This window comes from Xyrauchen texanus, chromosome 14 (assembly GCF_025860055.1).
Source record: "Xyrauchen texanus isolate HMW12.3.18 chromosome 14, RBS_HiC_50CHRs, whole genome shotgun sequence".
Lineage (NCBI taxonomy): Eukaryota > Metazoa > Chordata > Actinopteri > Cypriniformes > Catostomidae > Xyrauchen > Xyrauchen texanus.
This window is the reverse complement of record NC_068289.1, coordinates 27,336,635-27,360,949: the sequence shown is the minus strand read 5'-3', so window position 1 is coordinate 27,360,949 and position 24,315 is coordinate 27,336,635. Positions and strand designations below refer to the sequence as shown.

At 40.3% G+C, this 24,315-nt stretch overlaps 1 protein-coding gene across 2 annotated transcripts; it reads left to right on the top strand.

Annotated features, from left to right (window-relative positions):
• The first annotated feature begins 493 nt into the window (after window positions 1–493).
• Window positions 494–23,959, top strand: LOC127655114 (sentrin-specific protease 7-like). 2 transcript variants are annotated; one of them, XM_052142744.1, is made up of 21 exons: window positions 494–642; window positions 986–1,079; window positions 1,184–1,282; window positions 2,734–2,837; window positions 5,807–6,362; window positions 6,546–6,828; window positions 7,582–7,760; window positions 8,701–8,778; window positions 8,965–8,998; window positions 15,760–15,957; window positions 16,656–16,900; window positions 19,019–19,155; window positions 19,619–19,735; window positions 20,504–20,623; window positions 20,776–20,868; window positions 22,103–22,278; window positions 22,376–22,416; window positions 22,564–22,607; window positions 23,150–23,218; window positions 23,426–23,576; window positions 23,659–23,959. In XM_052142744.1, the coding sequence occupies exons 2-21, from the start codon at window positions 987–989 to the stop codon at window positions 23,836–23,838; spliced, it is 2,997 nt and encodes a 998-aa protein (XP_051998704.1). In that variant the 5' UTR covers window positions 494–642; window position 986; the 3' UTR covers window positions 23,839–23,959. The 2 variants fall into 2 exon arrangements, with proteins under 2 accessions (XP_051998704.1, XP_051998705.1); XM_052142745.1 differs by lacking the exons at window positions 494–642; window positions 986–1,079; window positions 1,184–1,282; window positions 2,734–2,837 and adding an exon at window positions 3,903–4,012.
• Window positions 23,960–24,315: the final 356 nt, after the last annotated feature.

Here is a 24,315-nt window from a genome sequence, read left to right as displayed (position 1 = left end):
TCAATTATATCTATTTTTATCTATTTATCTTTTTATAATTGGTATTATTATAATTTATTTTTATTTGTCACTGGAAAAATTTAATCGGTTAACTTACCCCCAGACGTCTTGTATTTCTGACCAGGAGCAACGTACCCAAAACCTGGGGGAAGTTGAGCCAATAGATCACATTTTTGGCCATATGTTTGTGGCTTTCTGTGACATACTCATTTTATGAAGTGATTTCTTGAAATAAAGGTAGCTCGATTAATTTAACCTCTGTCTTATTTTTACATGTAAGAACATATGTACAAATCGTCTCATCTTACCCCATTCTCCCTATTTATTTATTCTGTGGCTCACGCACCCAGGTTTTTCACTCATCATGACTCTTGTGCATGATGAAGTTACAATAAAGTGTTTTGATTTTAATTGATTGGTGTTTATTTTTTGACCAAGCATGCTCTCCATGCCACTAGATGACGAACACCACCTAACGTAATCACTTTTCCAAAGAAGAAGAGCACAGGACTTCCTGTGAATAGCGGAAGTTTTCATCCGTTGAATTTTATCCAAATATTCATGTGCTCATGTTATGTTCATCATCTGAATTATCTTCATAAACCATGATTTACAGTTTACACTGAGTCTGTTATTTGAAAAGTAGGTATTCTTTATTAATATGAACGTATGTGAGGACAGACCAGAGCATTGTATTTTGCTAACAAGTAATTTAAAGATTTTTTTAAGTGCATGTGTGTAAATGTTAGTTTTTACAGCGTTATGTGCTGAACAGCACTGATACACGTGAACAGATAGAGTGAACAGATAAGAAGCTTTGAATCTGGTTAAATATTTTATTTCATCATCTCACGTTGTATGAATAAAGCAGTGCTGATTCAGCTGTCTTTGGACTTATGACAATAGAATATATAGATTTCGCTGTATCCTCTTTCTCTCTGCTGTTTCTGTCATCTAAAAAAGGCATTGAAACCTTTCTTTGCAGAATGCCTCATGAAAAATGCAGCCCCCAGTCTAACTCCTTGGATCGGAGGAGAGCTCTGGCTATCTCACCTGAGCTCAAACGTGACAAATATCAGGTAGGTATCAGGTAGGTCCATGCATGAAACAATATAGTGATGTTTATGAAATCAGGATATTTTAAGATATTCAAGTAAACTTTGAACATGTGCCTGTATAACAGACTGAAAGTCCACTTAAGATCCCTAGGAGAGTTTCCTCAGCTGATGATGAGTGTGTGGATGCAGAGGTGTCTAAAGTTCGGAAGAAGAACCACTCCAAGGTGAATATGAGATGGACAGGAAAACGCTCATGGAACTGATAGTTCTGGTTCTGGATACTGATTGGTATTTCATGATAAAGTACAGCTCTGACCTCTTCACTGAACTTTTATTCATATCACTCCACATCACCCATAGCTGAGAGTTATTTTTGTTGCCAAGCAACGTTCTGTTAACTCTTTAATGTCAGTACTGTTTACTTACAAAATCAAACATTTTAACGAACATTTGTGTCTTTAAAGTTTCTGTAAGCGATTTTAGCCATTAGCCACGCCCCATCTTTCCAAAGCCCAGCTCTCTAAAGATACCAAAATAATCTTTATTGAAAGCGACATTGAGCAGAAATTTATATTAAAAGCAACGGTAGCAAAATAACGCCCTCAACAGATAACTGTTGTGAACAACATGGCTTAAAAATGGCAGTAAGCCTCAATAATTCGCTGCAACTAATACGAGAACACACAAAATGTTTGACAGTTCAATAGCATCATTGTCCGTGGACACATTTATTTACATTTTTGCAGAGTATAGTGCTGTCACAAATACTGTGTGATTTCTTACAACACTTAGCCTATTTAATTAAACTCTTTCAGGGAGTAGGTCAATTTTTTGCATACCTTTCCATGAAAAATGCTTACAGCACCTTTAATATTTTTATTATGTGTTGACCATTTTATAAAAACAATAAGGCACTTATCCTTTATTGTTATTGTTAATAACACTTCACTGCTGAAGGGGTTGCTGGCACTCTGCTTCGTGACATGCCTAACAATGCCTTTAAGCCATGAATATATTTACAATATGGCACAGCTTCGAGTGCCTTATTGCTTAAGTAAAGAACTACATATCAAACTTCATTGACCACTTTAGTGCATATAACTTTATTTTGAATGTTCCACAAATGCTAGTAGAGTAAACCTCACGAAAACATGTCCTGGCCATAATTCACTCCATATTCAAAAGAAATAAAAAATAAGATACTACATTTTGCATAATGAAACGACTGTTTTTAAGACCATGAAGATTGTTTTTGCTTTGTGAAATTATTTAAATGGTAATAAAGCAACTACTCTATTGCTTATGGATATTTTTGTAAATATGTTTTTTATAAGAAAATTATTATATATATATATATATATATATATATATATATATATATATATATATATATATATATTCAAAATAAAAAATACATATTTTGCATTTTAGTATTGAGAATTGGGAGTGGGATAAGAGGGTGAAAATAATCACATGATGCAAAAAAATTAATGGATACTTATGAAAAATACATATATTAAAAAAAAATCATTTTGGGATGAAATTTGAAAGGACCAATTAAAATAATTTTATAGTTTACTTTTTATCTAGTATATTTAAATATGTATTATATATAATGTATCTTTTTGGTAGTTTTCATTTTATAATATTGTGTTTTCTTATGTTCTTTTATTAGATCCATTGGACACAGCTGGCCTCAAATGGTATGTCCTCTCAGTCAGATAACAGATTACAAACAACCAGTGATCTAAAGCACAAAAGATGGCAAAAAATCGACAGGTAATGTGCTTTTTGTACAATGTTGATATTCTAATTTAATCTGGTCTTCCATATGGCACACAAACCATCAGATCCTATGTGTGCAACCTGTTCTGGCCACTCACAGTAAACATGTAGGGATGTAGTTGCATGGGCACATTATTAACCAATGTGTTCGAATCATTTACTTCTTGCAATAAATTTAACAGATATAGATCTCTGTCATTATTGTTATTATTATTCAAATGTAATTAATAACATCTTGTCAAGTGAATGTGTAATACACTTGTAAATGTTTTATGTCCAAGGACTTGCGTCATTCTTTTTCTTTCAAAATGACATTAAATTGAAATCTTAATGCACTTTCAAATTCCTTGTTTAATTGGACCTGTCTAATCAGTAAGACATGCATTATGTGCTAAAAATCCTCTCAGATTAGCAATTGTATGAACAACTGTAAGGATTTGCCCCTTTTTTCCTTTTATTTTTTTTATATACATAATGACTATTATGTAAGTATTAAGGTATTATCCATTAACAAAACTGCTGATTTTAACCTAGCTGTTTAACATTCTTAATTGCCACCTGTTTCTTGTTAGAGGAAATGATGATGTTCTCATTAGGCAATGAGCACATTTGCATGATCATAACTTTTGAAGTGAGTTATTCTTAAGGCTAAAGTTGTGCTGCCAGATGCAAAGTCATAAGGAATTAATTTTTTCATCTAGCTTGCACATTTTTAATAATGAAAACAGGCAAAAATGTCCATTGTCATTTATAAAGCTGGGTCAAGTTTCAAAATACTGAATAGGTTTTCATGTGTAAATGCTGTCATGGTTCTGTACTCATAGGTGTGACATCAGAATCATGCCGAAAATGTTTTTGCAAATGTCTTGGTTGACCTAGGAAGGAAAATGTTTATATAATGAACCTTTTTTTAAAAAAAAAAAAAAAATTAAAGAGCAAGAATAAACCTGTTTTGCACGATATGGCCCACATCTACCCTATTCTGCCATATTTTTTTGCTTATCATTCATGCACCGTCTGTGCATGCTGACCATCTGTGCACTGCTAGAGAGCTGAAATGGCTGTTCTGCTGTTAGTTAATAAGATAAATAAATAAAGAGCAAATGCTGTGCAAGATTGACAAAATGCGTTCATACTGTCTGTTGAGCAATTATGGATCCTCAAGTAATGTAAGTGTGTTTTAAGCCATTACTGTGTTATTTTACCAACTGTATGATTGTTGAAGCTTGTGCAATATTTTGTAATGGTATGTGGCAGCAACCTTAGAGTCATTTCAATAACTAGGTATAAATGTATAACTCAACTAGATTTTTACATCTTTTGAAGAAAATGGGAGTTGCGCTTTCCCATGCAAAACTGACCACCACCATGCAAATCAAACAGCCCTCTGTCAAGTCTCTGTCCCTAGATATAGCTTGGGTCTCTCGTTCAATGCAAGTCTAAGGTATTGTTTCATCTGTTCTATCATTTGCCAGTGAAATTGCCTGTCAATAGAACAAATGGTACTGTGACCAGGTTTTCTTTTTTTGCCAAAGTTTAATCTTTTTTTTTTTATAATTATTTTGCTTTTTTATTAAAATCTCTAAAATTAATTAAAAGCAAATAATAATAATAGCTATATTTATATTGCACTTTTTAGCAATTTAGCGCAGTGCGCTTCACAAATCATAAAATTGAAACACTCAGTAAAACACAAGTTAAAAACAAAAATGTACAAGGTAGTAAAAGCAAGTTTGTACCAATGAGTTTTTAAACAAGACTTAAAAACAGACACGGATTCAGCAGATCTAATATCCCAGAACAGGCTGTTCCATAATTTTTGGGACCTTCACTACAAATGCTTAATCACCTTTTGTTTTGTATCTGGATCTTGGAATAGCCAAAAGTTTACGACAATAAGATCTAAGAGGTCTAACTCTTTTGTAAGGTCTTAAAAGTTCTGCTAAATAATCTGCTGCCAAACCATGTAATTATATGTAATTAATAAAATCTTAAAATATACCTGAAAATGAATTGGTAACCAATGCAAAGAAGCTAAAACTGGAGTAATATGATTAAAAGGCCTAGTTTGTGTCAAAAGTCTAGTTGCAGCATTTTTCACTGATTGTAGCTGTGCTAAGGTTTGTTGATATAAAGTTGAAAACAGGTCATTACAATAATCTAGGCAATGTGAAATAAAAGCATGAATAAGCTTCTCTGTATCTCTAAAACTCAAAACATATCTCATCTGGGAAGTGTACCTTAACTGATAAAAACAAAAATGAACTAACTTCCTGTTGTGATGTTCAAAAAAATTTTTTGTGTCAAAATAGACTCCCAAATTTCTCACCACATGCTGAATATTTGGGACCACTTGATTAAGTTCTGACTGAATCTGATTAAAAAAAAAAAAAAAACATGATCTCTTATAACAACCTCTGTTTAATTAGAATTTAACTGCAGAAAATTACATGGCATCCATTTTTTATATCTGCTATACACTCTTGAAGAATATTTAAACTAGTAATTTAATTAGGATTCAACAACAAATAACTATAGATCATCTGCATAGCATTAATATTGTATTTTCGAATCACAGAACCAAGAGGTAACATATATAGAAAAAACAAAATTGGCCTGAACAGGGACCCTTGCGGAACACCACAATGTATTGTTGAATAGAAGGACATTTCATCTCCAACCTACACTACAAATTTCCTGTTTGACAAATAGGAAACAAACCAATCTAAAACCACCCCAGATATTCCCAAACATCTCTCTAATGTATCAATTAAAACTGAATGATCAACTGTATTAAATGCTACAGTTAAATCAAGCTAAACAAAAATGGAGCTCTCTCAAGAATCCTCTGCCATTAATAAGTCATTGGTATCCCAAAGGTTTTCTCTAAATCCTGACTGAAATTTCTAAAAATTTTGTTATCCTTTACCTCCTTTACCACTAATGATTTACTTTTTCCTTAGGCGTCAGATCAAGATTGTCTTAGAGGATGTCCTTCAGACAGAGATTGGGCAGAGCTTGCTGAGAAGTAACAGGCAGAGTTTTCAATTGACAAACCAATTGGAAAGTCAAAGGGGAGCTAAAGAGAAATGGAGTGATCAGTCCTCAAAAACTGACCTAAAAAAAAAGAGAACCAGTGTAACTCAGAAAGAAGGAACAGACTCGACTGAACTCAAAGCTAATTCACTATCCCATAATCCTATGGAATCATGTACTCAAAATGAATCAAGTCCATGCAAAGAAATAAAACATTCCCAATCCAATCAATTAAACTCATCGCAATCAGAGTCATCTGAAGTAACAAGTGACTCTTGTACATCCAGAGAAAGTGACTCCCCACAGTCTGTTCAGATTATTGAGCAGTTGCCTAAATTGTCCAAGTTATCTTCTGTTGAAGAGAATGAAGCACTACTTCTTGAAGGATCTACACAGCATGAGGAAGCAGTTTCATCCATATGTGAGTCTGGACACAGCCCCTCATCATTGTTAGCAGCACAAGAGACAAAACCAAGTAGTGAGGTAAGCAAAGATCTGTCTCTAAAGTCAGAATAATTAATGTTTGGAAAAAGAATGACCACAGACGTATTAGAGAACGTTGCTGTTTTATCATTGTTCATATACACTTTTAAAGGGGTCATTGGATATATTTTTATGATCTGTTTATTTCTTGAAGATCATACATTTTGAATAATTTTTTTGTAGCATCTAGCCAATAAGAGAGATACTATAGAATGCCAGGAGGAAGCAAGAGAAGATGAGAAGGTAAAGCACATCTGCAGGAATGGAGAGGTAATACAGGAGGTGGAAGGGTTTAGAGGAAGTGTGCTACGCCTCTCAGTTGGTGCCGATGGGGAAGTCCCACTCAAAAGATCTCGTTTGGACAGCCTCTCAGATGAACAGGTTGCTGACTCAGAGCCTGCCCCAGGATGTGTAGAGGGGGGGAGCTTCATCAGGCAATCCTCTATGTCCAACCCACCTGAACCCAGTAAGTGATTAGTGATGTCCAATATCACAGGAATGCTGAGTTGATGTTTACCGTAGTTGTGCAAGAAGTTTAATTAACATATTACATAGTAAGGTCTAATTGACATTGCCTAAAAAGGTGTTTTTTTGTATCATAGGAACCATCGTTTTGACCAAACAGACATTGTTCTGAAGTAGCTTTAAAAGGTTTTATGCAAGAAGTAAATTATCATTCTAGTTAAAAATAATCAAGCCATTTTTTTTACTAAATAAACACAAAAATATTCAATAATACAAAACATTTAATTTAGACACAAATACTTAAAAATATAATAAAAATAGTACATACATAATAATACACTCTCCGACATCTACTTATTCATTTGATTATCTAATCAGCCAGTCATATGGCAGCAGTGCATCACGCGGACATGGGTCAGGAGCTTCAGTTAAATTCCCAGGAGATCAGCAGTTAAAGAAATACTGAAACCAGCCCATCTGGCACCAAAAATCATGCCAGGGTCGATATCACTGAGATAAAATTTTTTCCCCATTCTAATGGTTAATGTGAACATTAACTGAAGCTCCTGACCTGTATCTGCATGATTTCATGCATCGCACTGCTGCCACACGATTGGCTGATTAGATAATCACATGAATAAGTAGGTGTACCGGTGTACTTAATAAAGTGTTCAATTTTTAGCTTGAACATATGAAATCGTATGGTAGTACAGTTGCAATTTAAAGACAATCATTTAACCTTTACCTCTCTCAGTTGTTCTCTCAAGTGAAGAGGAAGAGGGAGAGGAGAGAGAAAATGGTGAAGACTCTGTCCTAAACATCCAGGCACCAGAGGGCGGTAAAGACACACACCGAGTGGAGAGGCCAACAAGAGTTTGTGAGCAGAAAAAAATACCAGTGCTTTACCCACACATAACAGAGATCTATTCACAGGTTAGTATCATGACAAGGCCCAGAATTTGAGTGTGCAGAACTCTGCAGAAAACTGCAGATTTCCACAGAATTGCAACATCTGTTAAATACGTTGGCTAATTAGATGACGCTTTTAGCTACTAATAAGTGTATTGTACCCTCACCTCCATATAGAATTGTTTACAATGTTTAGTAAAATCAACGCTGAAAATTTAAAAACATTATGACCCACTTATGTAGTAGTTTTTGGAGTTAAATTATTTATGTTCAGTCAAAACAATAAATCAGTGATAAAAATAGTCTTTAACATGACAATGAATATTTTAGAGCTCAAATCAAGGTCATCAACATCATCATGTGTTTGGTTCAAAAAATATATATTTTTTATAACCCAGTCTAATTCATAATTTTTAAAATTTGGAGGTGACCAGCTGTTGCTGTGGCACACAGTGTATTAGATCTTAACAGTTGTTAATGGCACACTGTCTCTTTTACATGCTACCACACACACACACACATACACATGTTGGTCTACCTATTATTATGAGGATTTTCCATAGACGTAATGATTTTTATACTGTACAAACTATAGATTCTATCCCCTAAACACAACCCATAAACCTAATCCTCACAAAAAACTTTCTGCATTTTTACATTTTCAATAAAACATTGTTTAATGTTTTTTTTAAGCTTTTGAAATTATGGGGCCACTAGAAATGTCCTCGTAAACCACATTTATAGCATAATACCCTTGTTGTAATTACCAGTTTGTAACCTAAAAAATTGTCCTCATAAACCACATAAACATGCACACACACTCACTCACACACAAGTATAGTGTTATGTGCGGAAGTTTCTACCCATTTGGCTACCATACCTAACTACATGTGGTTCCTAGCTATGACAAAGCATGCAGTAAAAACTCTGCAAATACCTATTGCTTGTTTGTGTATGTTTTCAGAGTTCTTCAATGATGGAGCTACAACTGTCTTCCCTTCACATGGGTGGAGTTAGTGCTGCATTCAGTGGAAATATAAAGGTGAGAGCTATAGGATAATGTGGTGGATTGGAACATTAAATTACCCAGCCTTAAAAATTGTGAATTATAAGACAGTATTGGTTTACATAAATGTGTGGGAAGTAAATGGAGAATGAATGTTCTTGGCTCTGCATCTGTTTTAAAGTATCCCTGATATTGAATGTACTATTATTGTTCTTTTTTCAGATAACAACTGACAAGATCAACATTTCATTGACAGGTAAATGTGTTGAAAAGCGTCTGCAAATTAAATTTGTGCTATTTAGTATCTGATATTTTATGACATTTAATTAAAGGTGAAGTGTGAACTTTTTTCAATGTTCATATACTTCTCCTTTCCCTGCTTAATATGCAGCGACAACTATAAGTAAACAATTGTAATTAGCCAAACATAGCAGTAGCTCAACCAGTGGTGTGAGTTTGGGGCAGGACATCAGTTTTTAACCAATAAAGATGGTTTTCAGAAAATTGTTTTTGCAACGTCTTTTTGTTCCAATTGTTTTTGTCTCTAGAGCAGTGTTTCCCAATTAATATTGCTGTGAGTACCCCCACAGTACCATCAGTAAGGCTCAAGTACCCCTTATATTGACACAAAACCAAAAATTTGTACCAAAGGCTTTATATATATATATATATATATATATATATATATATATATATATATATATATATATATATATACAGTATATAAAGAGTGGGTATTGAGATTGTTCAAATGAAGATGAATAAGAAAATCTGTATTTTTACCCAGACCTAATCCCTTGTATTTGATTTGTAAAAAAAATCTTATATAACCACCTCCCCAAATCCAAACATTTACCATCTCCAACAGCTCCATTTGCCATCATGCAAGCATCCTTCAATGACACCAGGTGCAAAATTACTACTAGCCTACAGATTAAGAACTAAAGACAATTATAAATGTAAAGACAATATGTGGCAGGGCGGAGGGCGGTGCCGGGTCGTGATCCTACACCCTTGATTAGGCTAATCAAGCCTTCGAGAGGGATAAAGGTCGACTGCAGAGGATCGTGCGGGAGAGAGAGATCGTTAACGGACATGTCCGTCATGTGTGTGTTTGTCTTTTGTTTAAGTTTTATATTAAACTATTATTTATATTGACAAGCCGATTCTCGTCTCCTCCTTTCCATTGATCCCTTTGCACTGGTGCCGCAAACCCGGGAAGGAGGAGGGATACGCCGTAGTAGAGTTCTCGCCACTACCGTCCACCCCAACAGAGCAGCCGCGGCCATCTGCGGGGGGACGAGGAGCCCAGCAGCCTGGAAAAGGACTATGGCCGCCGACCGCGAGGGGAGAAGGGGCTCCTAACCGACCGCCTGGTGCGGTCAGGGCCGCTGTCAGGGGCGCAGGAGTCACCTACCGACCGCTGAACCGCGGTGGGGTTTGAGACCGCCAAACCCGAGCGGGGAGGGGCTCGCTGCCGACCGCCTGGAGCGGGAGAACCGCTGCCAGGGGCGGGGGAGACCCCTTCTGTTCCCCGAGAACACGGCGGGGCGCTCCGTCCGCCAGGGGCTGGAGGTCTGTCTCTGAGCCGCCCGGAGAGGCGTGGCTGTCGTCCGATAGAGGGTGGAGGAGTGGCCAAGGAACAAGCTGCGGCGTATCGGAGAACTGCCGATTAAGAGTTTGTTTTTTTTCATCTCTCTCTCTCTCTCTCTCTCTCACTGCTTTCTCTTTGGGTAATAGACTACAGTTAATGCTGCCTAAAGAAAAGAAAACTACATGTTATGTTCAAGGTGAATGTGTCTTGTATTATTTTATGATTTAATCACTTTCGGCTTTGTTTCTTTAATACAAAGATATATATTACTGAACCTACAGAGTTGCATTCACAATGCATGCTAACCGCGTGGAATTAAAGTGAACTAAAGCCACAGCATCTCCCATGATGATCGGAGATAATTTGAAGCGTTCTTATAGACAACATTATTCTTGCAAACAGTTTTCAGACGAATGAAATAGAGAAAAAGAGTGTCAACTCTTTACATGTGCTAGTTCTACATGACAGGCTCGTGCTGCAAGCCTCTGAACAAACAGTGAATCAGACACAAGCATTGACTGCTTTTCACAAGCACTTTTTTTTTTTTTCCCCAATTTGGAATGCCCAATTCCCACTACTTAGTAGGTCCTCGTGGTGGCGTGGTTACTCACCTCAGTCCGGGCGGGACAAGTCTCAATCGCCTCCACTTCTGAGACAGTCAGTCCACGCATCTTATCATGTGGCTCGCTGTGCATGACACCGCAGAGACATGTGGAAGCTCATGCTACTCTCCACGATCCACGAACAACTTATCACATGCCCCATTGAGAGCGAGAACCCCTAATTACGACCACGAAGAGGTTACCCCTTGTGACTCTACCCTCCCTAGCAACCGGGCCAATTTGGTTGCTTAGGAGACCTGGTTGGACTCGCTGAGCTACCCATGCCCCCCTTTTGTCTGTTCTTAAAAATATATTAATGTGTTTCTTCAAGCGCGTGTCTTTGTGTCTAATGACATTTCTTGTCACGTGTCACTCCAAGATGTCTTAAAGGTCACCCACCTGTTGCGGGTATATTATCAAAATTACCCGTGCAGGAAATTAATTTGGAAGAGGAGCTTGCGAACTGGATTGAGCCTCATCACATTTTGCGGGTGGCGGGTGCTATTTTCACATGCTGGCCACTGTTAAACATATTTTGTGTCATCCCAGATCCATGGTTTTGCCTATATCGTCGATCATCGTCTGTTCGCAATTGGCATTGGGAGCTTTGTAAGACATCGTAGATATCCGATTACATTGTCCTATCACCCAGCCCTAAATCCCTGTTTATTTTTAATTCATACATTTTGTTTTATTAATTCAGCATAGCAAAATCTAATTCTTACGTACCCCTGTTTGGGAATCACTGCACTAGAGGACCAGAAATTGTACGTCTATTCTGATTAAGTGTGAATTATTTTTAAACAATTACTGTGTTTCCTTTTTGTCTACTCTTGTTATTGTAACGATCCCCGTGTTCTCTGTTTTCCGCTTCTGTCACTTTCTGCACTCCATAGGTTCACTTCTGTCACTTGTTTAGCTCCACTGTCTCTCTGTCGGCTTTCCCGCTCACTGTTCATTATTATCACCTGTCTTCGTTAATCTGTCATTGGTTTTGTTTGCTCATTGGTTCCTTTGCTCTCTGTCTGTGTATTTAAGCCCTGTCTGTTGGTTCTGTGGTTGTCGTTCGTTAATGTTAGTATAATGTTTCCGTGTATCATTTCCGATTTCTGCTTAAACGCCCTCTGTCCGTGTTCCCTGTCAGTCTGTCTACTCGTTCATGGTTACCCTGTTGTCCATCCAAGGTTCCCCTGCTGTTCTCGCGCTCCTGACTGTTTTCCCATCGTGGACTTTGCTTTGTTCTAGTGTTTGTTTATTTTGTCCTTTATCCCAATAAAGCCCGCGTTTGGATCCGCACTCTTGTCTGTCTTCCCTCATCATTACAGAACGAACGACCCACAATGGATCCAGCGGCTTTCTTCGTGGGACTGACGCTTATGGAGCTAAACATCCGTGAGTTCTCCCATTTTTTCTCCTGCATGGCCGGCTACACCGGTTGGGATGACAACCTCCTGAAGACCGTCTACAGGATTGGGGTACCTACACACCAGTGTTGTGTTTTGCCGGAGATTGGAGACTACACCTGGCAGGAATACGTGAGTCTCGTCGTGGAGGAATTCGCTGCCGGGGAACCTCCTCTCTCGATCCCGGCTCCCGCCTCTGGGCTCTCTACGCCTGCCCCGGTCTGCGAGCCGGTGCCCATGCCTGCCCCGGTCTGCGAGCCAGTGCCCACGCCTGTCACTGTGAGCGAGCCCACGCCAGCCACGGTCAGCGAGCCTGTGCCCACTCCAGCCACAGTCAGCAAGCCTGTGCCCACTCCAGCCACGGCCAGCGAGCCTGAGGCCACGCCAACCACGAACAGCGTTCCAGCGTTGTCAGCCTCATCCGCCCGGAGGAAGAGGAGAAAAGGAAGGGTCTCTGCTCTCCAGCCTCCGTCTACCGCAGCTCCGTCCCCAGAACCCCCCGTGGCTCAGCCCCCAGCGTCCAGCGAACCCAAGCTCGCGCATACCACGGTCAACCAGCCCATGCCTGTTGCCTCAGACGTCAGTGAGCCAGTGCCGATAGCCTCAGACGTCAGTGAGCCAGTGCCTGTAGCCTCAGATGTCCGTGAGCCAGCGCCTGTAGCCTCGACCGTCCCTGAGCCAGCGCCTGTAGCCTCGACCGTCCCTGAGCCAGCGCCTGTAGCCTCGACCGTCACTGAGCCCGCGCCTGTAGCCTCGACCGTCCCTGAGCCCGCGCCTGTAGCCTCGACCGTCCCTGAGCCCGCGCCTGTAGCCTCGACCGTCCCTGAGCCCGCGCCTGTAGCCTCGACCGTCCCTGAGCCAGCGCCTGTAGCCTCGACCGTCCCTGAGCCCGCGCCTGTAGCCTCGACCGTCCCTGAGCCAGCGCCTGTAGCCTCGACCGTCCCTGAGCCAGCGTCTGTAGCCATGACCGTCCAAGCGCCAACGCCTCCCGAGCTTTCCAGAGCTCCGCCTTCCGAGCCTCCCGAGCTTTCCAGAGCTCCACCTTCCCAGTTTTCCAGAGTTCCGCCTCCCGAGCTTTCCAGAGCTCCGCCTCCCGAGTCTCCCAGAGCTCCGCCCCTCAAGTCACTCGAGTCTTCTAGGGCTCCGCCCCTCAAGCCTCTCGAGCCCTCCAGGGCTCCGCCTCTCGAGCCTTCCAGGGCTCCGCCTCTCGAGCCTTCCAGGGCTCCGCCTCTCAAGCCTCTCGAGCCTTCCAGGGCTCCGCCTCCAGAGCCTCTGGAGTCTTCCACGGCCCTTCTCCCCGAGCCTCCTACGGCTCCACCTCCAGAGCCTCCTACGGCTCTGCACCCAGAGACTCCAGAGCTTTCTAGGGCTCCGCCTCTCGAACATCCTACGGCTCCACCTCTCGAGCCTCCTACGGCTCCGCCTCCCGAGCCTCCTACGGCTCTGCACCCAGAGACTCGAGAGCTTTCTAGGGCTCCGCCTCTCGAACATCCTACGGCTCCACCTCTCGAGCAACCTACGGCTCCACCTCCAGAGCCTTCTACGGCTCCGCCTCCCGAGCCTCTTACGGCTCTGCACCCAGAGACACCAGAGCTTTCTAGGGCTCCGCCTCTCGAGCAATCTGCGGCTCCACCTCTCGAGCCTCCCACAGCTCTGCTCCCAGAGACTCCTGAGCCTCCTACGGCTCCACCTCCAGAGCCTTCCAGGCCTCCGCCTCTAGAGCCTCCTACGGCGCCACCTCCATCGGCTTCGCTTCCAGAGCTTCGTCTCTAGAGCCTCCTACGGCGCCACCTTCCTCGGCTCCGTCTCCTGAGCCTCCCACGGCTCTGCCTCCTGAGCCTCCCACGGCTCCACCTCTCGAGCCCCTCGAACCTTCCTCGGCTCTGCCTTCCTCGGCTCTGCCTCTTGAGCCTCCCACGGCTCCGCCCCCTGATCCTCCAGAGGTGTCCATGGTTCTGCCTCCCTCGGCTCCGCCTCCTGAGCCTCAAGAGCCTCCCTTAGCTCCGCCTCCTGAGCCTCAAGAGCCTCCCTTAGCTCCGCCTCCTGAGCCTTCAGAGCCTTCCTCAGCTCCGCCTCCTGAGCCGTCTGAGCCTCCCTCAGCTTCGTCTCCAGAGCCCCTCGCAGCTTCGCCCCCGGGAACTGTCCCTGTCCTGAGGCCGCCTCCCAGGCCCCCTGGACCTGTCCCTGTCCGATGGCCACCTCCCAGGCCCCCTGGACCTGTCCCTGTCCGATGGCCATCTCCCAGGCCCCCTGGACCTGTCCCTGTCTTGTGGCCGCCTCCCAGGCCTCCTCGAACTGCCCATGTCCTGTGGCCACCTCCCAGGCCATCTAAACCAGCCTCTGTCCTGTGGCCACCTCCCAGGCCCCCTGAACAGGCCCCTGCTCTACGGCCACCTCCCAGGCCTCCTAAACCTGTCCCTACCCGGTGGACGTCCCCCGGGCCACCTGACCCGGTTCCCTGCACACACCCCCAGAGACTGCTTACCTGCCCTCTCGGCCTCCCGGGTCTATCTGTCTGCCCCTTGTGTCTCCATGGACTGCCTAGTTGCCCCAGTGAACTGTCTCATTTCCCTTTTCTCCTCCCTGGTCTGCCTGTCTGGCCCCTGTGCCTCCATGGACTGCCTAATTGCCCCTTGTGCTTCCTGAATCCGTCTCTGTGTCTCTTGTACCTCCTTGATCTGTCCTTGTGTTCCTTGTATCCCGTTCTGTCTGTTTTTTCTTCCCCTCTTCTAGCTCCCCTCGCCTGGAATATTTTTGTCTTTTTGTATGTCAGTTTGTTGAGACCGTCTGGAATCCGGTCCCTTTGAGGGGGGGGGGCTATGTAACGATCCCTGTGTTCTCTGTTTTCTGCTTCTGTCTCTTTCTGCACTCCATAGGTTCACTTCTGTCACTTGTTTAGCTCCACTGTCTCTCTGTGGGCTTTCCCGCTCACTGTTCATTATTATCACCTGTCTTCGTTAATCTGTCATTGGTTTTGTTTGCTCATTGGTTCCTTTGCTCTCTGTCTGTGTATTTAAGCCCTGTCTGTTGGTTCTGTGGTTGTCGTTCGTTAATGTTAGTATAATGTTTCCGTGTATCAGTTCCGATGTCTGCTTAAACGCCCTCTGTCTGTGTTCCCTGTCAGTCTGTCTACTCGTTCATGGTTACCCTGTTGTCCGTCCAAGGTTCCCCTGCTGTTCTCGCGCTCCTGCCTGTTTTCCCATCGTGGACTTTGCTTTGTTCTAGTGTTTGTTTATTTTGTCCTTTATCCCAATAAAGCCCGCGTTTGGATCCGCACTCTTGTCTGTCTTCCCTCATCATTACAGTTATATAGCACAATAGGAACTCTAGGACCTTTATTATGTTCTGTCAATCTTTTAAGACATTTTGTTATAAACTTCAGTCTAAAGCTTTTTACTTGTTCTGTGCTCATTTCTAGATTCTTCAGTGAAAATTTCTTTAGCGATTGCTAACGTGCGTAAATACAGTGTGTGGGAGGGGACTGCATTGAAGAGGTGTGGATTGGTTAAGGATGACGAGATCCCGCCCCCTTCTCTGCTCCTCTTTTGGCTGTCTGATTCTCAGGCCCACAGACTACACAACGACCTGTCTGTCTTTCAGTCTGGCACACGTCCAGGTCAGCTACCTCCACTGTCTACATTGTTCCATGCTGTAGTGCTAAAAAAAAATGTTCACCCCAAAATTGTAATTTGTCCATCACCTGCATATCATTGCAGTGCAGTAATATTTTATTTTCTTCATAAAACACTAAAGGAGATGTTAAGCAGAATTTCAAAGCTGATCTTTTCAGTGAATGGTTATTTTTACTGTCAAGCTCCAAACAGCACTATTAAAGCAGTTCATATGACTCGTGCGATTTTCCAAGTCCTCTCTATAGTCCTCATTTGAAATTGACTGATAAATATACTGTAGCAAATATGGCATGCTGCATGGTTTTGTTACTGTGGCCAAAGGTAAACACAAAATATATTTTTGGGTCCTTGGTCAAGAAAGAACATTTCTCCTACATTAAATAAATAGCAATTCAATACAATTACTATTTGAAAAAACAACTAGGGTGTTATAATGTAAATTCATAAAAAACATGTTGATTATGAGTAATATAATTCTGTTATGCACATTTCCCCCAAAACAGATTTGCTTAACCCATGATTCCCTGATACAGTGGACTCAAGTTAATCCATCCATTATTGACAAAAACACTGGCTAAAACTGCTTTGTTGAAAAGATTTATTTTCATATTGACAAAACTCACCATTTTCTATTTTTCCTCTCTCTTCTTTTGTTTGTTTATGTTTTGCTGTGTATGTACAGCTGAAGGCAGTACTTGTGTATTACTGTGCTTGGCTGAACCTGTTTCTGGTGTTGAAAGGGCTGTCTTGGTCTCATTAATGGACATGATGGGTCTAAAGCAGGACAACCCAGACCTCTTGACCCCTCTCACACAGTCAGACAGTCTGAAACTGCTGCAGACCTCCCAGGATACACACCTGTTGCAACTGCTCATGCCCAAATCTGATGCGCAGAACAACACTGCTGTATCTGCATCTACTGTGAAGGTTGAGACAAAACATTGTGTCTTGAATGCTTGGTTTTTGTTTTCATGTTTGCATGTGAGGAATCTTGTTTCTGCTTATAAAATGGCCATATTCTGCAATTTTTTAGCATATTTTAGTTTTCTTCCATGCCACCCTCTTAAAATGTTAAAATAGTTTAGTTTACCAGAAAGTGTCATTTAGTTGTACATGACCATCTTCCACCCTCTTTTTGATCCTGCTACTGAAACTTTTAAGTGTCACAAAAACCCCTGTTTCAGCACAACTCAGCTCTCAGCAGAATTTTGAAAAATGTGAACTAAGTGAGCATGGCAAGCAAGTGTGGGGGAAGATGGGAGAGAACACACCGTCTTTTTCATCCTGTCAGCTTTATTTCGCTTTGAGTTAAGAGTATCTATGTTTCGTACAAATGCACACTGTAATTCACAATTTCATGCAAAAAATACACTTTTGTAAGCTTACAATACAATGCAAAAATACACACTGGTCATTTTATATCTTTGATGACCTGTTACAACTTTGGTTACTCACCAGCTGCTCCAAAAGGGGGCGCTATGTCGCAAAAAATGTACGCATATAATGTTTGTCTCCAAATACTTAAGACAGGTATATATCGTTTGAAAGCTTAGAATCTGAACTGTTCACAGATAACCATAATGTCTGCATTTGTCTTACATGAAATAACAAAATCAAGCCTGAAATCATTCTCTGCTCAAATCTGCACCATCTAGAGGTCATGTGGTAGAAATATTAATATGAATCTAAAAGTATTTCAAATAGCTCATAAATAGACAAATGATCAAATGGAAGCTCACATACCCAGGAATGTGACTGTACAGTATTCTGTTGCCCTAATAACAAAGTTCGAAATATTTTCAAAAGAATCACAAAGTGAAATATGATTTCTTTAAGAAATCAAATACAAATGCCTCTGTTAGGCACCAATCACTGCTACTGTAAGCCTCAAAAAGCAAAAAATGTATAACTTACATTAGGTAAAAAGTACCTTTTATTTCGTTTTCCCAAAAATTTGCCTTTTTTTACTTGTCTGTGAGCTTGCTTGTGTTAATAATAAAATGTTATATCTTGGATGTCCAGAACAAAATATGCAGTCCAGCAGGAAAAGCATACTAAACAAATCATCAGAAACATGTTATCAACTACTGATGATAAATTGAGCTTCTAGTCCACTCAGAGGCCGAGATATTTGATGAAACCACGAGGGTCTATGGATGTTTAATATCTATGGATGAGCACATATGTGAGGGCAAAAACGGTTTAGAGCGCCACCACTCTGAACGCCAATTGTTGGAAATTAGTCCACAGTATGTGTAAATGGTGACCTTTTAAATTTTTAAAGCCCAAAAGTGCCCCAGAGTTGAAGAGGTTATAAATAATGAGCCACTCACAATTTGTATTATTAAAATGCATGAAAATGCACTTTTGCATTTTTAAATTACTTTTAAGACTGTTTTGCCTCAATGTTGTTTCACAAATATGTTTGTTTGGATGGGGATGGTTTTTATGATGTTGAGACTACTGTACCGCATCAGACCTTGTCTGTTTCAAATGAGACCACCTCTCCATAAATTGATAAATCCTCCCATTCAAACTGCTTGTTGCACAGAAACATTTCAAATGTGTCAGTTTTTAATGAATAACATGTCGCTCTGTCAGTTTAACAGTGGAAAACATGCAACTCTCTTGTACTTTTGAACCATGCAATTTCATATTCGCGATCAACGCCTCTGACTGGCTGAGAAACCACCCATCCCATGAATTATATTAAGAGAATCCAATGATGTTAACTCAAATCTAGTGTAAATCTAAACATATACATCACTTGACATTTTCTCATTTTCAAAAATGCCCAAAAAATCCCCTAAATTATCCACTTTTGCTTTGAAATTAAACTAATGCCTGCTATCATTTTATTACCTAATCAACAACACATTAAGATTTTTTAACATCTACAAAAACACGTTTTAGTGTGTCATGACACTTTAATACTTTCATATGTAAATGTACATTAGTACGTCAAGCTCTGTAATTTCAAAAGTGCAAGAAAAATCCTGTTTTCCATGAAATGGCAGTTATAGGATTGTATTTGTGTCTCTACAGTCTCAGGATTCTGATGTTCAAATGAAGTCAGTCTACACGCTGTGCCACAGAAGAGCTCAGGGTTCATACAGTGTTTTAATGGCACCCACACCTGGGCCAGAATGGACACAGTATCATCACTGTGGTCCCACACGCAGGTACACAAGATCAAAATGAAACTCAAAAAAATTCATATTATAAAACTGATTGTTCTAGAAATTCTGTTGTCATACAATATTCAGTCTAAAATCTGATCGCCTGAGGCCCGTTTGAAACTGTTGGAAATATAGCTGTTGTATGCAGAAGTTTCACATCACATCATTTAAATTCTGCATTCATATGGCAACCAGTTATCAGTTAAGCTAATGAACTACAGATACAATAATTTTTATTATGAGTTTTTATATTTATTAATGTAATTGACCCGTGATGTTATTTTTAAGATCTTTGAGGCTGTGCGTTACAGTGATTTTACCACAGTTAAGATGGTTTTATACACTCCATGTATTTTAAAATCTCTAATGCACAACTTCAAAAGGCTTATTGCTTTAACACAACCTCAGCATTTATGCATGTTTTCTGTACTTCAGTCTTAAGTAATCACCACTCAACTCTATGTAGGCTGATTCAGTTCCCACCTCCGCCCTCAAAAGGAGCCATCACCGTGACAACTGAGGACCTGGAGTGTTTAGACAGCGGCGAGTTCCTTAATGATGTCATCATTGACTTTTACTTTAAGTAAGACTAATCACTCATTGCTCAGTTACTCAATATATCATTGGATGGAGATTAATAGAATAGAATATAATCCTTTATTTTTGTCACACATTATACACACAGTTTTTTGCATATATACAGTGAAATGTATTAGTTTTCACATATCCCAGCTAAGCTGGGGTCAGAGTGCAGGGTCCGCCATGATACGACGCCCCTGGAGCAGATAGGGTTAAGGGCCTTGCTCAAGGGCCCAACAGTGGCATCTTGGTGGTGCTGGGGCTTGAACCCCCAACCTTCTGGTCAGTAACCCTGAGCCTCAACCACTGAGCCACCACTGCAAGTTATTTGGTAAGGGGTGAGGTTAGAAACAGGTTTAGGGTGAGATCTTGCTTGTCTTGTATAGCCAGACTTTTGGCTTGAATTCTCGGTCTGGAAAGCTATTTGATTGAAGGATTGACGGTCTCAGACGCAGAGGCAACTGAGATTCGTCCTCCGCCACCCAGATTGAGGTGAGTCACTACGCCACCATGATGACTTAGAGCACATTTGGGAATTGGGCATTCCAAATTGGGGAGAAAAAAAAAGTGATTATTTATAATTTACTTTGTTCATTCTGGTGAAATTGGAGTTGTAGATTTCCAAGTTGGAACTCCAACTTCAAGTCGCATTCTTTTGCACTTTTCCAAGTTAAATGTAATGTTTCAGTTATATACTGCTAAGGTATTTAATATTGCTTACATGTTTTTGGTGTATGTGTTTCAGACTGTTTTATATGTGTGTGTATTTCAGGTATCTTTTGGTGCAGAAGGCCCCTCAGGCATCAGTAGATAGATCACATGTTTTTAGCAGTTTTTTCTATAAACAACTCACACGCCGGGACAATGCTAATGAGGACAGCACAAGTACACCGTGAGTATGTTTTTGTGTGTATTTATGTTTGTTTAGTTTCTGTATTATTAAAATAAGTTGTCTTCCCTTTGGTCATTTTTATTTAAATACAAATATTTAAAGGCAAGAGTGTCTTATTTGATTTTACTTTATGATTCGTTATGTGCTTTCAGAGCTCAGGTCAGAAGGCATCAGCGAGTAAAGACATGGACCCGTCATGTAGACATATTTGACAAAGACTTCCTGTTTGTGCCTGTCAATCAAGAGTGGGTATTGCCTACATAAATGTGTGCACATCCAGTGGCTCAACTTTAGCCACACTTAAATATCATAATTTATTAAATATCTTGAATTGATGCTTGGTTTCTAATGCAATGACATTCATGCATTTTTAAGTCTTGCTTATTGTCTGTTTGTATGGACATATCTCCACTCACTTAGCACTTTATTAGGAACATCTGTACACCTACTCATTTGTGCGATTATCTAATCAGCCAATCATGTGGCAGCAGTGCAATACATAAAATCATGCAGATACAGGTCAGGAGCTTCAGTTAATTTTCACATCAACCATCAGAATTGGAAAAATTTGATCTCAATGATTTCAACCATGGCATGATTATTGGTGCCAGAGCAGAACAGCATCTCAGAATGCACAACACTATGAACCTTGAGGCGGATGGGCTAAAACGGCAGAAGACCACGTGTGGTTCCAATTCTGTCAGCAGAACAGAAAGCTGAGGCTGCAGTGGGCACAGCGTCACGAAAACTGTACAGGTAAAGACTGGAAAAACGTAGCCTGATCTGATGAATCTCAATTTCTGCTGAGGCACACAGATTGTAAGGTCAGAATTTGGCACCAAGATTATGAATCTGGATCCAACCTGCCTTGTGTCAACAGTCCAAACTGGTAGTGGTGGTGTAATGGTGTGGGGAATGTTTTCTCAGCTTACATTGGGCCTGTTAATACGAATCAATCATTGCTTGAATCCCACAGCCAATTTAAGTATTGTTGCTGAACATGTGCATCCTTTCATGGCCACAGTTTACCAATCGTCTAATGGCTAAATCCAGCATGATAATGCACCATGCCACAAAGCAAAAGTCATTTCAAACTGGATCCATGAATTTAACCATGAGTTCACCGTTCTTCAGTGGTCTTCCCAGTCACTGGATCTGAATCCAACAGAACACTTTAGGATGTGGTAAAACAGGAGATTCGCAGCATGAATGTGCAGCTGATAAATCTGCAGAAAGTGCGTGATGCAATCATGGACCAGAATCTCAAAGGAATGTTTCCAGCATCTTGTGAAATCCATGCCACAAAGAACTGAGGCTTTTTTAAAAAGCTAAGGGAAGCTCTACCAATTATAAGTATAGTGTTCCTAATAAAGTGTTCAGAGAGTGCATGTTTATTAATTGCCTTTTTATCGACACATTATGGCTATATTTTATAGCCATAATATGTGTTTTTATATAATGTCTGTTTATTGTTTTTAGAGCTCACTGGTATCTTGTGGTGATCTGTTTCCCCGGGTTGGAAGAGCCCCAGTATGTGAAGAGGGAAGACATGGGATCAGTGCAGGGTGATGGGTTGGAAGGTTTGGGTGAGTCCCAGTCTGAAGGTCAAATCCTGGGAGACAACAAATCCAACAGTGATGAGGACAAAGATCCAGGTAAGATGTGAAAATCGCTTACAATGTAGTAAGTGTTTTAGAAAGTGTAAAAATACTTTGTCTTAACACCCTGGAACACCCTTTTTTCTTAATCTAGATGACAGCTGTATAAAACCAAGTACATCTTCTGATCCTCCAGTAAGTCACCATAAACAGTAAAAACTGTCTGGGCTCGCCAGTCTGAAATATTGGATTTGATTCCATTTCATTGGATTTCATTTTATTTTATATAATTTGGACAGGCACAGTAACAGGAGAGTCTTGTGCCTCTTTCTCTCTCTGTAGAACTGTACAGAAAATACCTGCAAGAGACACACTGTCTGTAAAAGGTATGTCTGTGTGTTTCTAATAGCCTCAGACTTATCTCCATTAAAGAGAGAATTTCTTTGGAGGAAAAGATAATAGTTCATCTTTAATTGTTAATCTTTCTAATAAAAGCTGGTCTGAAGTATTTCTTGTTTGGTTTAGTTGTATTGTTAACTTTGTCTTGTACGGTATGGTATTACATTTAGAAATTGCAGTACTACATAAGATATATAAGGGGATTGTTTATTGGCATTTTCTATTGTTGTATTGTACTTTTGGTGTATTTTATTAATTGCCTTTTATTGTAAATTTTATTTTTATGTAATTGAATGTTTTATTATGCAGTCATGGAGTATTACAAGAAAAGTATTTTGCTGCTCATTATACCGCATCTAAATGATATGGAGAAGGAGGGGGTGAGATTGGGATTGGGATAGGGCAATGCCTCATGAGCTTGAACAGTACTTGTACTACCCGCCAGGCCACGTCTTCGACTAAACGAACACTTTTTAATTTTACTGCTGTCTTTAAATGCTGAGATTTGTGTATTTTTTTTTCTTTCCAGACCTTGTATTCTCATCATGGACTCACTGAAGTTGTCGGTTCATGAGCGTATCTTCAAACTTTTGCGCGAGTGAGTGTTTGAGCTCTGACTGTAGTCAAACTACCTCATGTTTATGTTGTGTTCTCAGGGTTAAATTTTATATATCTTTATTTTACACCAGTGAAATAAGGTCTATTTGGTTGTGATTTCAGCCCTTAATTATTAAAGTTATAATGTTTCTTTTAAATATTAGTGACATTAATTAGGAGTTGTTTTTTTTTTTGTTTGTTTTTAAAGATACCTGCAGATGGAGTGGGAGGTGAAGAGAGGTGGTTATCGTGACTTTAGTGTCGACCACATGGTTGGTTCACACTGTAAAGTCCCCCTACAGGACAACAGCAGTGACTGTGGCCTTTACCTACTGCAATATGCAGAAACCTTTTTACAGGTAGATTCATACCCTTTTGTTGCACCAGCTTTTCAAATATACAATGTGTGTAATTGCCTACTTTGACCTCAATGGCTTTCAGGATCCTGTTATACACTTTGACTTGCCTTTGAGATTGGAGAGCTGGTTTCCACGGCAACAGGTGCGAGGGAAACGGGAAGAGATTCGAGATCTCATACTACACTTGTACCGATTTCAACAAGGCTCTTTTGGAAATGAAGCTCTAGAAGATAGAATGGATGATGGAAATGTGATTCAGTAGTTTCGCTTTTAGGTGCACAAGATTGTTTAGATGTATTTATATTATAAGTGTTTTTGAACCTTTTATATAATTTTATGCTTTTGTATACATTGTTGGAAATAAACTTTAGAAATAAATAAATGTCAAGATAAAATTAAGCTTAATTGTGTTTTTAATTGAACATTTTTAAGAAATAGTTCTCCCAATAATGAAACTGATTTAATTATTTACTCACCCTCATGCCATCTCAAACTTGTATGACTTTTTCTTCTGCAGAACACACAATTTTATTTTGAAGAATGTATAACGTGATATTGCCCATACAATTTTAGGTAATGGGGTCCGAAACTTTTTAGCTCCAAAAAGGACATAATTGATTAATCTAATCAATGAGACTTTTCATTTTCAAGTCATATGAGTTTGAGACGGCATAAGGGGGTAAGTGCATTTGCATTTTTGGGTGAAATATCCCTTTAATTTTATTTTTATGTGTATGTT